We start from the raw sequence: 16028 nt of genomic DNA, 5'->3' as shown, positions 1-16028 counted from the left end.
CCGGGCATGCAGCATTTCCTGGATATCCGCAATGACAAGCGGTGACAACGCTGCTGTAACTTCACTGTAGGTGAATAAGCGTTGTCACCCTGGACTTTAGGGTTATAATTTGATCTTTGGTAAAATTAAATAGATTTGGGATTTTTTTTTTATTCTGATTTTTACACTTTGCTCTTAGAGCTTCCCTGATATATATGTGTGGTTTTTGATGCTGAACTTTACTCAGAGGAGGTTAATTATTCTATTTTAGTGCCTTAGGTATCTTCCCGATGTATAAACATCTTTTACAGACCTCATCAATCGAACCCACCGATACCGGAGCCCTGACAACCCGGAACCCCCAACTCGCCGCCCTGACAACCGAGCAGCACCGACCACACCGAACTTTGACGTACGAACCTACGTCATCGGATGGAGCCACGCCCTATTCTTAAGTAAAGCCGCGCCCACTGTCTAATTCTCAACCTATCATCAGAGGGTTGCGCTATCGAGGGCGTGGTTTTGGCGTTCTCGCGAGACGTGAGGTGTGGGCGGGCTCGGCCGGAAGTGGCTTCAAGTTCTCGGTGTTCGTGTCTTACCGTCACTGAGTGAGGAGAAGTATTGGAGGCGGGTCGGAGATTGTCGGCTCCTTCCCCGGCAACATGAGCTTCCTCTTGTGAGTACTGAGCGACCGATAGAGCCGGGATACGATGGGTGTGGAGGGGAGACGCAAGAGAGATAAAGCAGAAGTTATGTAGGAAGTGATGGGGGGAGGGGGCTGTCAGGCCTGTCTCAGCTCTGTACACATTATCCCGGGGCGTCAGGTGCTGCTATATCGGTGGGAAACACGGGCAGCACTGCAAGAGGGCACCAGGGAGGGCAGGGCCTGTGTGTGTTGATATATATATATATATATAGGGGCCCGGCCTGATGGGGGAGGGGCTCGTCTGACAGGTGGGTGGATAGGTAGGTGCCAATGAAATGGCAGGGTGATGGTGCCATGGAAGGGTGGATGTGGGATAGGTGTGAGGTGGGCACCGGTCATGTGCCAGGATAGAGGTGTGTGTGCAGGTGGAGTGGCAGTGATGTGGTGGGGTGCAGGTCTCGGGTGGGTGCTGGTGACACGGTAAGGTAAAGGTGGTTGGGTGCCATGTGTATGGCAGGGATCAGATGGGGTGGGTGAGGGGAGCTGCAAAAAATAGTAGTAGGAGTAGGTTTCAGGTAGGAAAGTGTTGCAGACTGGAAAACATGTCGGTGGGTCAGACTTTTTGAGGTATTTTAGATGACCAACTTTTTTAAACCCTTTGAAGCTTTCTTTCCTCCTCTCTCTAGACATTCATAATGGAGTGCTGCATGCCACCTAATGCAAGCTGATAGCAGGCTTTCAACAAGTTTCAAGGAGCTCTTAAAGCTGACTAGCAGCCTCTTTACAGTGTATTAGAGCTTTAGAAGCAAAAAATCTTGCTAATGTCTTTAGTTTTCTGTGCTCCTGCATGGCCTGAAGGTGGGGATCCCCACACACAATAAGGTAGGCTCTGCTTGATTTGCTGCAGGTTCTAGTGTACATTATGAAAAAGCAATTTCAGTACAGGAGAGGAGCCTGGACTGCCAGACTTAAGGTGAGGCTGGAATCATCCTCTGATTTTGTGAGGATACAGTATGGAGTATCTGGTAAGTGTATTACGCAGGAAGCTTGCATGGGTAAACCAGTAAAGAGATGCATTGATTGGATGGGGCAAATCTGATCATGGGGTAGCCTAACCATTCCATATATTTCTTTAAGCGATCTCTGTACAGAACCCAACTCGCATTGACTATCCTATTTCCTTACCCAGTAGTAGTCGATCGTCAAAAACCTTCAAACCCAAGAAGAATATTCCGGAGGGGTCCCATCAATATGAACTCTTGAAGCATGCAGAGGCCACACTTGGCAGTGGGAATCTCAGACAAGCTGTAATGTTGCCGGAGGGCGAGGATCTCAATGAATGGATTGCTGTTAATAGTAAGTACCAGCGACATGCAAACCGCAGAATATTTCTGATGGGTTTTTGGACCACTTTTGATATATTATTGATGACCTAAATCGCTCTGCTTCCCATTCTGTTTTACCCAGCGACTGTTTTAGAAATCTGTCTCGTCTTCTAGATGCTGCACTCCCTATTATTAATAAACATGATATAGTGCCAACATGCCAACACATCGCTGTACATTAAATAGGGGTTGTAAATGACAGACCATGACACAGGAGGAGGAGAGGACCCTGCCCTGAAGAGCTTACAATCTAAGAGTTGGGGGGGAGCAGCACACAATAGGAGGGGGATATGGAATGCTGGGTAAGCGATTTGTCCTTTTACATTGAACAGCGGGACCCCATTTTGCTTTGGTGCAGGGGATGGTGCAGTGTGAACTGTTAGGAACATGAAGTTTGTTTCCTATGGTGGCAAATACGTTATATAGGGGGTGTCTGAACATACGTTAAACTTTGCTAAATACCACACAAACCACCTGCTACAAAACCAGTTACTTCTGATTGAAGTGCATTCCTGTGACTGTTTGCTGGTGGAGCGCAGGGATTACATCAGTCAATGCTGCATAAGACATGTCTACCTAAGCAGAAAGTCGGCTAATCCTTCTATAATGCAGGGGCTTTGGCATCTTTTGTTACAGCTCTTGTTTTGGAGTTTTCAGTTTATATTAGGCCGAAGGAAACTCAGGGATTTTTTTTAATTGCTTTCTGTTGTAAAATTCACTCATCATTCGAGGGCAACTTGCTGGATTCCTAAGAAACAAGATTTCTTTAAGAGAGTTTATCCTGGCATGAACAGCCTAGAAGACTTTCTGTAAGGAAGCTTTGCATCGCCACTCTTATGACCTCAAAGAACTACAGATATTTCTTGTTTAATGACCTGCTAACAGCTCATGCTTAAACAATCAGCTCTGACGGGTACACTGTACAAGAAACTGTACAAGAAACTGTGCAGCATCACGGCGTCTCCCCTTGATTAGTCCCATACTGGGTAACGATCCTCGGCCCAGGTCTGCAGGCTGCAACTGATGCACGCTCGCAGCTCGACACACAGGCTCTTTACTATGCTACTTCCTTAACTACCAATTCACTTAACGATCAGGTCGTGTGACGTTAACCTGCTTGTTGAGTGAGGAGCATCTGTAGTTCGTAGGCAGGTAAGAATAATCAAAGAACTGTGCAGGGTGAACCGTTTTTAAAGAATACCTGTGCTGAAAATTTGGTTACCCATTAAAGCGGAATTTTCTGTAAAGAAGAAAAAACTTTATAGATGGAAAGTCGTTGATCCTTCACATCACCCCACACTGTTCAGGGTTCTTCACGCATCGCATGTGTGAGATCGCACTTTTATTTTTAAACATTCCAAGCTGAGGAAGCAGCACCATGTATTACCTATTTGGTCTTTCCTGCCATAGCAGTGAGGACTGATCGGGAAGCAGTCCTCCCCTTCAAATTATTGCACACATTTTTACATATAATGGGTTGAATACCGGTTTTATATAATGTAAAAAAATCTTGGTGATTGGTTTGCTTTATTTTATACAACTTGTCTCAAGCGATCCAAGTTGCCATGTGCACACTTATCCATTAGGCAGGGTTCCTGAACTACAACTGCTGAGCTATACATGATCCTGCCCGCAACAAGCAATGGCAGAATGTTTTGGTATTAAAAAATCACTACATTATATTTGGCTGTAATGTTCCACAGGTGATCTGTAGATAAATGCAAATGGAAATTGTCTGATGGTAAAATCTGTGTGTCTGTGCCTTCTGCACATGTTGCAAGACAATTGAGAGCTTCAATCTTCTTATTGTATACCATTGAGATTATTACAGGAAGAGAGGAATCTCCACCTGCTGGACAGGAACACCCAAATCTCTGTGAGTCAAGTCCCTAAGACCTAAAACAAGTCAATGAGCTGTTCAGACTCCCTAGTAACTACTTTTGGGTGGGTTGAGCCTCCAAGGATTATTGTATTAAACTATACAATGCCTAGTAACTTATCTTTATTTCAAAACTATTAAATCGTATAACTTGGTACTCTGACTAGTGAGTTTAGTATGTTACAAACCTATTGCTATAAAAAAGGATTTCCCTGTATTTTTGTAGCAGGATGTACATTTGGCTGTCCTGAGATCTGAAGTTATTTTAGCTTTCTATTCTTAGTGGGGTAAAAAAATATGTCCTCTCTAAAACATCACTTTGAAGGCAACAGTCTTACAAAAGTGGTGTTTAACCTCCCTGGCGGTTTAATTATGTCAGTATAGTATCAGTCAGCGGTACATTTATTTTACTCTGTAGGCCTAAAATCTTTAGGCATATTTTACTAAAATATGTCCAATATTTAACAAATGTAATAAATTTTTAATAAAAACAAGGGTGCATAAAAATACTGAAACCTGGAATGTGTTAGCTACCCTGAGTGTGGCTCCAGTTACCGCTTTCTGCATTTTTTTTTTTTTTTACCCCGAGCCACACTTGGAGTTGCCGCTCAGGGGGTTAATCTTTTCATCCAATCATTTGATACATTTGTCCTTTGACAGTTTTGTTTGGTCAGGTATACATATTTGTCCTGTTTAGTATGGATAAACATACACTTAAATATTATGGGTCATATGGAAGAATATTGGAAACAAATTTGTACTATCCATAGTAGCCAGAAAGTACATTACTGCATTGCAATTGCCAACTTTCTACAGAGACAAAAGATCTGCGAATGTGTGAATATGTAATTTTAAGTAAGTTTACTGGAGCCAGTGCCTTATAATGAAGTATTTTTCCTTTGAGATGACTGACTGTAACTCTGTGCTGTGAATATTCCATTTTCCCCATCCAGTACATTGGCTGATACAGGTTCAGACACCATATATTGGTTCTGAGTTATTAAATTAAGAGATCATGGGTGGACCTGACATGAATTCCTTACACATAAATTATTTGTTTTGTAATGTTTTTAATCTCGCACCAATCTATTAAAGTTGGATCCTCTGGGTTCCCCATGATGGTCTATAGGTATATCTTCTCCAGTCTTAGAGACATTTAAATTAAACGGGCCAGTTGAATTCTAAGCACACACTTCATGTGTTTAACATTTTCCACTCTTGCTTTTAGTGTTTGAAATTGGCACTCCCTGGATGGTTTGTAGTTATGGATAGCAAAGTAAAGAAGCATTGTTCTTGCTTGGTGTTTAGGAATCCTAGATATGGTATCATTACATAGGGATGTCTCCAGTTGGTAGTGATGAAGGGTTACACCTCATACATCCAGTTGGACATACCTAATCTATGGTATAGGGGAGGTGAATGTTCTAAAACTCAATACAAATGGTTAACATGGTATTTATTTATTTTTTTTCAGCTGTGGATTTCTTTAACCAAATCAACATGTTATATGGGACCATCACAGAATTCTGCACGGAGACTAGCTGTCCAGTGATGTCAGCTGGGCCAAGGTATGTATGGATAGTGGCCTGTCTAGGCTAGAAATAAATCATAATATGAAACGGAGGAAATATTTTCTAGTATAGAATCTGGCATGAGCTATTACCGTGTGTTTCTACCCTTTATATTTTTTTCAGTAGGCCATAATATGCAGAATGTGTTACTTATAGGAAGAACTACATGATGTTGGATAATATATTGTGCAGTTTCTCATTTGGTCATTTGGAAAGTGAAAACAAACTGCCTTTGTAAATTGCTTCAATAATCCTGCTAGTCATTGTGTATATGTAGGAAATGTGAACTGAGCTGTCTGGGTATGTAGTTGCATATCATTTTGATATTGCTTGATAATGGTTCGAAAGAAGAATATCACCCTTACAGGTGGCCAAAAAGATCAATAGTAACTGACAGTCACAAATTGCTTAATTCTCAAGCAACCCCTGAAAACCTCTGGAAGAATCCTGGTTGGCAAACACTAACGTGAAATATATCACTTAAATGTATAATATGTACATTACACAAAACTTGAAACATTCTTTTATCATCCATACTTCCTCTGCATACTTGCTGCAATCTGAAGGGCCATGGTCCGCCATTTGTTTGCATTCCTCTTCTGCAAGCTTTTTTTTTTTTCCTGAGCGCTACAACCCCATAGACTGGTAAAAGGCTCATCAACTTCCTCAGGAAACGGCTCTTATAAGTCTTTGGGTCTGTACTGTGCAAGCAATGGCATGAGAAGATTTGCGGTGGTGAAATGTAAACAAACGTTGGATTGCAGCCCTGCAAATCTTGATGGCATGGAGGGGGGAGGTGGGTTATTTTAGGTTTGTGTAAGAGAGGAGGGGGATAAGGGAGGGCTTTAAAAGTGCCCTTGACCTCTTGGAGGTAAACGCCAGTCACATTCCATTATTATATTAAACCAAAGGAAGCATTTACTTACTATCTGTCTCAGAAATGTCACTGTCTCTTTTGCAGAGACATGCTGCTTGTTGACTTAACAAGCTGTGGTGGAATTTGTTAAATTGCTTTGGATTGCTCATAATTACCTGATCAATTTTAATTATGTTTACAACTGGATGTAGAACAGTACAGTGTGTTGCATTGTATGAATCTTTTACAATCCCTCCTACCTAAATCTGTTACAGATTGTTTCATTAATGGCCACATACGGTCCTATCTGAGCAAAATTACTTTTGCCGACAAATTCTTATATGGTTTTGATTGGATTTCATGGTATTACCATGATTGTAAATTTCTTTCAGGTACGAATACCATTGGGCAGATGGCACCAACATAAAAAAACCCATCAAGTGTTCCGCTCCCAAGTACATTGACTATCTGATGACCTGGGTCCAGGATCAGCTGGATGATGAGACCCTCTTCCCCTCAAAGATTGGTAAGAACTAATTCCATATACTGTAATATGTGATCATCTATGTGTGGACTAGTAATATAGGATCCCCTTTATAATGCAAGAAAATCTATAGAGAACATAAGAGACCTTGGGTATTTTCATCCGTATTGAGTGCAGCCATTTGTATTTATATAGTGCCAACATATTACTTGGTGCGGTAGATTTAATAGGGGTTGTTAATGACAGTGACACAGGAGGGGAGGACCCTGCCCTGAGGAGCTTACCATCTAAGAGGTGGGGGAAGCAGCACACAATGGGGAGGGGGGATATAAAATGGTGGGTGAGTAGTGGGGGTTTAAGAGACAGGTAGACAAGTTTAAATCATATGATATATTCTATGTGTTTCAAAGCAACAGGTTGGCAAAGTCTTAACAACTCATGCAGCAATCCAGTGTTTCAGGTTCTAGGTATCTAGGCCAGGACACTGCTTTGGGTTTGGATGTTCTCTCCACATACTCATGAGTTTCCACTGGGTGGTTTTCTCTCACATCCTAAAAAACATACTGGTAGGTTAACTGGCTTTCCTTAAAAGTGTCCATCACATAATGAGCATCTTTTTAAGGGTTGTCTGTAAAGCAATATGTTTTTGCTGTAAATGGGTTGTCTGGGCAGGTTCCTCTCCTCCTGTGTCATTTGCTTTCTCTATTATACAGCGCTGCTTAATATGCTGGCGCTATAAAAAATGATATAATCTGTTGGAACTGTCGTCTGACATGTCCAGCAGCACCTGTTGCCAATATAGCGTGGCAGTCACGGATGTACTATGAGCTTTGACAATTATAGAACCAGCAGGGAATTTCTTGGAAAGACCACATCTTCCTTACAGACAGCCCTTCTCCACAATCTGCTGGCAGAGGACAGACCATTTTTACCAAGACTGTGGCTTTCCTCAAAAGAAACCCCAGGACTTTGTGCACCTTTATTTTGATTCACCTGGAATTTGGACTCCAAGTTCAGTTTGGCATGTTGAACTCCCAGTGACCGCTTTCAGACACAGGGAAGTTAATGAGGTTGCACAGTGATGTTGATGTTTACTGATTTATAATCCCTTATCTTCTATTTTATTTTAATAGTTTCCTTGCAGTGCCATTGTAAACAGTTGTCATAACTAATCCCTGACAGCTGTAGACAGTTAGTATCTTCTGACCTTTGTCCTGTTGGCTTACAGAAACATTTTATTGTGCTATGTATGCACACAGCCCATGTGAACAGGTACAACCAGCCATCGGCTCTAAGATTTAGCATAATAGTTCGATGTTAACCCAGAAAATGTTTTAGGCTGGTTGAGAATAAATTGTAAGCTCTTTGGGTTAGGATCCTCTCCTCCTGTGTCACGGTCTGTGTTCGTCTGTCATTTGCGACCTCTATTTAATGTACAGCGCTGCGTAATATGTTGGCGCTATATACATCCTGTGTATTAATGGTAATACCTCTTCAGTAAACAGCCAGGTGGATACCAAAATGTTTCGGGAGGTGCGCCCAGCTAGAAGGGGCTGGGGAGAACATGGTAGTTGAAGCTTGAAAGACTTCAAGCAGAGATTGGTTAGTGAGGACATCTGGGTCACAATAGTAATCAAGTGGTCATTGTGGGACCAACACAAATGTTTGATGCGGGTCCAGGTGTTTTACTTTTGGATGTATCCAAGTTAGACTGGGGGTGTGCAGGGCTTGGCTTAGGGTGGTGCCATCCTGCATGGCTCCCTGCAGCAAACTCCTTGCTAGCTGTACTCTGCCCTTATTCTTTCCTTATGGAGCTGCCAACGGGAGATGCACAGGCAGCGATTTCCTGGCATGAGTGAGCAGTAAACGCACAATAAGCTCACCGCCGGTGTAATCAGTATAGTTATGTAGTCTAGATGATTATATTTGGTGCTTGTTTCATATGGAATGGTAGGCAATTACGTTTTCATTAGCCTTTTAACCAGCCCCTATCTGCTTGGTTGCACAGTCTGGTAATGCATTGGCATTATCTATCCATGTATTAAATTGCTGTGCAGGGGCATGTGTCCCCAAAATGTTTTGTTTGGGTATGAAAGTTGCATCAGCTTAGGGATGTCAAAATGCATGGATCCTTTGTCAGATCACATGATCACACCAAGGCAATGCAGGGCTGCCGCAGTATCAAGAACAATAAGTGAGCACAAGTATTTGTCGTCTGTCACTCCATTACATTTTTCTAATTCTTAGGTGGTTCTAAATGACCTCAGATAATTGTAAGGTGCAACCGTCTAGGGGAAATAAATTTGGAGAAGTCGGAAATACAAAAGGTTCTGGTAGATCATAGACTTAATAACCGCATGCAATGCCAAGCTGCAATATCTAAAGCTAGCAAAGTACTTTCTTGTATTAAGAGGAATAGACTGCAGAGATGGAGACATAATCCTGCCCTGTACAAAGCATTGGTCACACCACATCTGGAATATGCAGTCCAGTTTTGGGCCCCAGTTCACAAAAAGGACATTGTGGAATTGGGGAGAGTGCAGAGAAGGGAAACTAAACTAACAAAAGGTGTGTATGTATGTATGTATGTATGTATGTAGTAACAATAACAGATGCTGTTGATCCAGGGAACATATGATTACCTTATAGAATCTGGAAGGTTATCTGGAAGGTTTTTCTCGCTCAATAATCAGCTTAGGGCGGATATCGGGCGTGAGAATCTGACGTCTGTACAGCCTGTGTCGTTCATCGTCCGTGCATCTGTCCTGGACAGACATTGAATGATGAGCCATCCTAATGCAAGGGAAGGGGTAGAGCCCGTAGCAGGGTGCCGCTCTGTTGCTCTACCCCCTCCCCTCTCCATAGAGCAGAATGGTGCTGTATGTATAGCATTCAATCATGCATCGTGCGGTTCTTATCCTTGGAAAGGATCGTGAAAGATTGTTTCCAACATCAAGAATTGCACGTGTGTATGCGGCTTAACTCTCACTATGTGATATGGTGCCAGTTTACAAAACTGCTATATTAATAAAAAAAAAAAACTGGTTTCAGGTTGAGGTGTAGATATTGCATCTGGACATGGTGTAGGTTTGTATGCAAATGACAGCGAAGTCTTTGGGGAAACTGATGGGACAGCTGCTACCTTTTTTTTTTTTTTGGACTGTTAAGATGTGAATATTTTATATATGAAATCCAACCAATATGTAAAGATGGGTTATAACACACCACACAATGCATCATGATGGAATGACTCATCCGAATATCAATGTGATATGCCAGTTCTGAAATTTGTTTCAACATGCAGCAAGTGTTCCCATGTTCTTACATGGCAGGCATTTGTTGCTGAGGATTTGGCATTGGTGAGGAAAATGTCTGGAAATGTTCAGTCTCATAACTCATACAAATATATACTTTATATATTCTATCCCAAAAGATTTCAAGTAGAAAATTTCAGATTCAAATGGGCAGCACGCTGACTCAGTGGTTAACACTCTTGCTTTGCAGCACTGGGTCCCAGGTTTGAATCTCGGCCAGGACACTATCTGCAAACACTATCACTAGTGTTTGCAGATAGTATCACTACTATAACTAGTTTGCAGGTTCTCCCCGTGTTTGTGTGAGTTTCCTCCCACATTCCAAAAACAGGATGATTGTCTTCTCCACCCAAATTGACCTTAAACTGTGTTAATGACATATGCCTATGGTAGAGACATTAGATTGTGAGCCCCCTTGAGGGTTAATATGACTATGGACTTCGTACAGCACTGTGTAATATGTTGGCCCTATATAAATACTGGATAATAACAGCTACGTTTTTATGGGGGGGGGGGTTAATGTGAGCAGGGCTGTTCTGCAGTAAAAAAATGTGCCTGTTTGCAATCCTCCCCCCATGTACAGTTCTGCACATTTCTGGGTAGCTGCTAGGAATCTTGTGCACTGGAGTTTCATCGTTTCATCTGATCATAGATCTCAAATCTGGGGAAGGACTAGGTAAAGCACCTGCAATGGAGCAAGGACAGGTGGGCATAATAAAAAACTGCAATCCATGCAGGTTAAGTTTCTTTTAAAGCGGAAAGGTCTGCAGTAAACCACCTTGTTTAATTATTTAGTTCAGCTTAGGCTTAAAACTTCTTTCGTTTGTACAGGTTTCTTATCCAACATTTCTAGGACCTAGTACCCATAGTTCTTCAGTTCTGAATTAACTAAATGGTTTTTTTTTTTTTTTTTTTTTTTTTGCAAATTCGAGTGTCTAATGCAAAACTGTCTACAGATTGGCTCGCGTATTAGGCCTTAGTTCTTTTTTCTCCATTTGGATATTTAATGTTTTTGCTTTTAAACTAAAACTCTTGACCAGCTTCTTTGATTGCAGTACGGAGGAAATGTGTCCTAACTGTACTCTGTATGATATATATACTCTTGTATAAACCTATCCTCTTCACTGTGTAAAAAAAGAGCAGCATAAGTAATATGTGCAGGGGTCAGTCAGCTAGTTCAGACATTGAAAAGGATATCTGCATATTTGTAGTATGTCCAACACACATGTAAAGAGCTCTGGCTTGTCACCCCTTCATCCATAGCCATTTTTAGGACTCATTTTTGGCCATTCGATACAGTCCTATAGATAGATCTATGCATATAGGACTACCTTGCAAATGGATGTAATAAACAGACTAGTTCAAGGGGTTTAATGTTTAGCGTTGTGGAGGTTAGAATTTGTTTTTCTGGTTCCTGAACCCTGACATATGATCTGTTTTTTTTTCCACAAACTGAAATTCCTAATTGTGTTTTAGGTGTCCCCTTCCCCAAGAACTTCATGTCTGTGGCAAAGACCATATTGAAGCGCTTGTTCCGTGTGTACGCTCACATCTACCACCAGCACTTTGACTCGGTTATGCAGCTACAGGAAGAAGCACATCTCAACACCTCCTTCAAACATTTCATCTTTTTCGTACAGGTGAGAACAGCCGGCATCGTTGTGTTAAATGGTAATGAAGGAATGTGACTTGAAATGCACAAAAGGGCCCGCATAAACCATACATGGGTATAAATTACGTTTATAGCTTAATACCAACTCCAGTCAAAGCCCCTATTTGTTTGATACCTCCCCTACCTCCTAGATTATAAGCTCTTCAGTGCACGTTCTGTCATTGCAACCCCTATTTAATGTACAGCGCTGAGTTATATGTTGGCATACATTACTACATTTTTTGTCAACTATAATACTTGTTTGTAAGCCCCAATGAGCACAGTTGTCTTCTGCTTTACCATTCATGAAGCATAGCATAGAAACAAATTGTTGGGTGCTTCAAGGAGCACTTTTGTGTTATAATAATAAACCAGATTTTACGTAGCGCCAACATATTACGCAGCGCTGTACAATAAATAGGGGTTGCAAATGGCAGGCAGATACAGGAGGAGAGGACCCTGCCCTGAAGAGCTTACAATCTAGGTAGGGAAAGTAACACACAATTGGAGGGAAGATATATATAATGATGGTTTCAAAAGACAGAAGATGGGTAGGCATATTGAGCAGAAAATAGGAGCAAACTGAATAGGACAAAGACCATTCCAGGGAGTTGGGGTAGCTCTAGAAAAATCTTGGAGCCGTGCATGTGAAGAGGTTGAGTGAGGAAGTCAGTTGTAGGTCATCGGAGGAGCAGATAGTGGCTGGGTTTTTTTTTTTTAGGTCAGAAATGTAAGTGGAACAAGAACTGTGGAGGGATTTGAAGGGTGAGTATGTGAGGTTCACAGGTCTGCTTCATAGGGTACATTGCAAACCTTGTACCCAACTGTAGGAGAATACATCGGGGTCTCCTGAGAACCCAGGAGTCCCTGATTTCCTGCCCCTCAAGCATTGGGAGTGGCCTTCAAAACAACAACTCTGGTTTGAGCATTCAAAAGCAGTAAAGCTAAACTAAAATTTAATCTGACTGAAGGAGAATGGTGGAGGGCAGATTAAGGATTGTGAGTGTTTCACCAATCTATTCATTCCTAAAAGAGTGCTGGGTGGTGTAAAGGCAGCTACACTTAATGGCTGGTTTAACACTTTAATTAGCAGAGGTATTTTATATTTGATTGGCTCCCTAGGATTGAGATCTTTTTAGATATAATTGAGCCTTGCACCAAGAGTTAGGAGCCAACCTTGAATGTTGTACCCTTTGCTGGTGGCACATACCGTCATCATTTTATATAAGTGCATTTTGCAAGAGGATCGTATGATGATCTTGCACCTCTGCTCGGGTTTCCACCCTAAATATTTTTGCTGCCAATAATTTAATCTAAGTTGCCTTAAGATACAGTAGAGTTTTGTCTAAGAATGGACTCTGCGTTCACATACGGGTAGTCACATGTTCCTGGCATAGATTGGTTCAGCAACAATGCAGATTCTTGAGAAAATAAGAAGTAGGTTTGCCTTCCTGTGTTTTTTTTTTTTTTTTTTTTTTTATGTTGTGTAATGAATCGAATGCTCCTATTTTGACTTGTACACGCTTGTTGTAACTCTGTTCATCTGGCTCATACAATTCTATGTTTCTTAAATCAGTCTTTGAGGCAGCGGTATGAATAAAATGACAGACCCATAATGACAAAGTAAACTTGCATTTGTAAAATTATAATAAAGTCACAAGTTCAAAATGACGACGATCCCAGAAACCCTTTAACTTGAGTCACTCACACATGGCAACTTCAGCAGTAATGGGACAATTATAGGGGATGGGTAGGGGATCGGAGTATAGTCCCAGTTGGAAAGTGACTTTGCTTTTTTTTTTTTTCCTGATTTTGTCATTCAATAAAATGGAACTGATGTTCGTCTTTAGTAATGTTTAATTGGGCAGCTCATTATTGCAGAACTGGACAGGTGATGTCTTTCTGCAATAGCATTCTCACTTGCCTGATCGCTTCATGGAGCTGTCAGAATAGCTGAGCTGCCTATGAGTGCCAGGATACCCGGCATATCCTATCCCTGCGCCTACCCAATCTGGGCCCAGCCTATTAGGATGGTCAAAGATCACCACTACACGGCAGGACCCAGCAACAGAATGAGGTGAGTATTGCTGGGTTTAGTTCAGATTTAAATACAGGATATTCATTGATGAGGGATTTTTTTTTTGGGTTATATGAATCTAAACTCAGGCATCTGTAGATCCAGCTGTGTCCTCAGACTCTGGGTGGCCATGGCTGTGTTGACACACAAATTTATTATGCTTTATCTTTTTCCAAGGAATATTGATACATAAATTCACATTCCTCCAGACCTCCAAGTAACGATAATCTGACCTAGTTCTGTCCTATTGGTTCTGTATTACATATTGAAAAAGATTTAAGGGAAACCTCCACTAAGGCAGCTTACCTGAAAATACTGCTTGTCTGACATCAATTCCCTGAAAGTCTTGCCAAGAAAAAGTACACACTAGTACAGTCAGAACTTCTGATTTTCATGTGTATTATGTTACTGTGACTATATTGCAGCTAACATATTCAGGAGCTCAGCAGAGGCATATTGTATGTTTGCAGGCTGACTAATGATATAATGGCCTTGATTTATTAAAGGTCTCCAAGGCTGGAGAGGAAACCACTTTCATCAGTGAACCTGGATGATCAGCAAACCTGGAATGGATCTGGATTCAAAACATTTGCTTGTAAATGACTTGAAGAAATCTATTGGATCACCCAGCTTCACTGATGAGTGTCTCTTCTCCAGCCTTTGGAGACCTTTAATAAATCAGGCGTAATGAATTTGTTCAATTTTTGCACTTTTTTAATTACATTTTTTTTTTTTTTCTATCCTTAAGGAATTTAATCTGATTGATCGCCGAGAGCTGGCTCCCCTTCAGGAACTGATTGAAAAGCTGGGATCGAAAGACAGATAGAAGATGCGGCAGAGCCGCGTCCTGTGAGCGAGCATCTCCTCTCGTAGCTCTCGCACCAACTGCACCTGAAGCCATTAGATAACCTGAATGGATGCCCACTTGACCACTGAACTGGGAGGAGAGCTCCACTGGAAGTCTTCCCTTTTTACATAGAGATTGCCTTACCTTATTTTTGTATGAACTTTTATAGAAATGCTTTAAGGAACACTCCACTAAACCTAGGCCCTCCAGTCTTGCTCATTTCAGGTAGGGTGGGGGGGGGGGGAAATGTTCCATTTTTTCATTTCTTAAGGTCATTTGCTGCAGTAAACCAATGGACCCGGCCTTGTATACCACTTGCTATCGCTTCTTAAGTTGCTTTTATTTTATACTATTGCTACACTATCGGCATTTTTCTTTTTTGACAGGTTTATGTATATCAATGTAGCTTTTTTTTTTTTTTATTTTTTTTTTAAATCTATCCTTGAAGTTGTAATATGTTATGGTCTTAAAATGATCCTGCATTGCCTTATCGAATTTAAGTATGAACAGCTGAATGTGGTTTGCACATGAGCCAATGGCGGCATGTATTGACATAAGACATTGCACACGGTAAGACTGCACAGCCCCACATAGCTGTACAATGGACTTACTGATTGAAACAACCAACGGCCTTTTATTCTAGCGTGGCTACTGTCATTGGCATCTCCATCTGCCACATTTAGGTTATTTCTATCATTTTTAAATGAAGTTTAGCTGTTTTCTAGAAGGACTTTTTTTTTTTTTAAAGTTTTTAGTCATTTTCAACCAATGAAATCCTTTATTCTTGGCAAGGCAGAAGATCTATTGTTTTTTTTTTTCCCCCATTGCCAGAAAGAGGAAGCAACTGGGCTGCAGAAACCAAGGAAATGCGTGCTGTTTTATGAAGATAGAAATAAAAATCTAACAAATACTTGGTCTAAGTCTGTGAAATGTAATCAGATTTTTATTTGTGACTAAAGTGTACTAAAGTGTAATGTACTAAAGTTTTACACAACTTCTAGAGTTATTCAAACTCGGCTCACACACAAAAGGTTGTTTATGGAAGTCTTTACCCTGCGTGTTTGAACTGCAAGGATAGCATGATGTCCTCCCATTTGTGACGGTTAGCAGAAGTTATTACAGATTACCTGAGTTAAGAAACAAGGTGTCAGATGAATGTTGCTCGAAGTAATTTAGTTGTTTCCAATGATAGATGAACAAGTGCTTGTAAACACTTGGGGTGTCTTCCTCCAGCAGCTGTTCCTGATTGGTTGTTTATTATTTGCCACCAGAGGACTGCTATACACGTTAGATTTTCAGCATTCAAGAAGATTCATCTGCTGTGCGCACAGCTCCATGC

The 16028-nt window shown here is 41.2% G+C and overlaps 1 protein-coding gene across 2 annotated transcripts; it reads left to right on the top strand.

Annotated features, from left to right (window-relative positions):
* The first annotated feature begins 496 nt into the window (after positions 1–496).
* Positions 497–15599, top strand: MOB1A (MOB kinase activator 1A). Of its 2 annotated transcripts, none has more exons than XM_072402783.1 (6): positions 497–655; positions 1815–1981; positions 5364–5457; positions 6709–6842; positions 11591–11754; positions 14591–15599. In XM_072402783.1, exons 1-6 carry the CDS (start codon positions 642–644, stop codon positions 14666–14668), a joined length of 651 nt encoding a protein of 216 aa, XP_072258884.1. In that variant the 5' UTR covers positions 497–641; the 3' UTR covers positions 14669–15599. The 2 variants fall into 2 exon arrangements, with proteins under 2 accessions (XP_072258884.1, XP_072258885.1); XM_072402784.1 differs by having other exon boundaries at positions 502–655; positions 1818–1981.
* The last annotated feature ends 429 nt before the right edge of the window (positions 15600–16028 follow it).

This window comes from Pyxicephalus adspersus, chromosome 2 (genome assembly GCF_032062135.1).
Source record: "Pyxicephalus adspersus chromosome 2, UCB_Pads_2.0, whole genome shotgun sequence".
NCBI lineage: Eukaryota > Metazoa > Chordata > Amphibia > Anura > Pyxicephalidae > Pyxicephalus > Pyxicephalus adspersus.
Note: the sequence above shows the minus strand (reverse complement) of the source record. Positions and strands in the feature narration are given on the sequence as shown.

Bases quoted from the DNA above. Each gene is read 5' to 3' on its own strand.
- MOB1A (XM_072402783.1), top strand. The intron at 5,458-6,708 runs GTATGTATGGAT...AATTTCTTTCAG, and splicing joins GTGATGTCAGCTGGGCCAAG to GTACGAATACCATTGGGCAG. The intron at 11,755-14,590 runs GTGAGAACAGCC...TCTATCCTTAAG, and splicing joins ATTTCATCTTTTTCGTACAG to GAATTTAATCTGATTGATCG.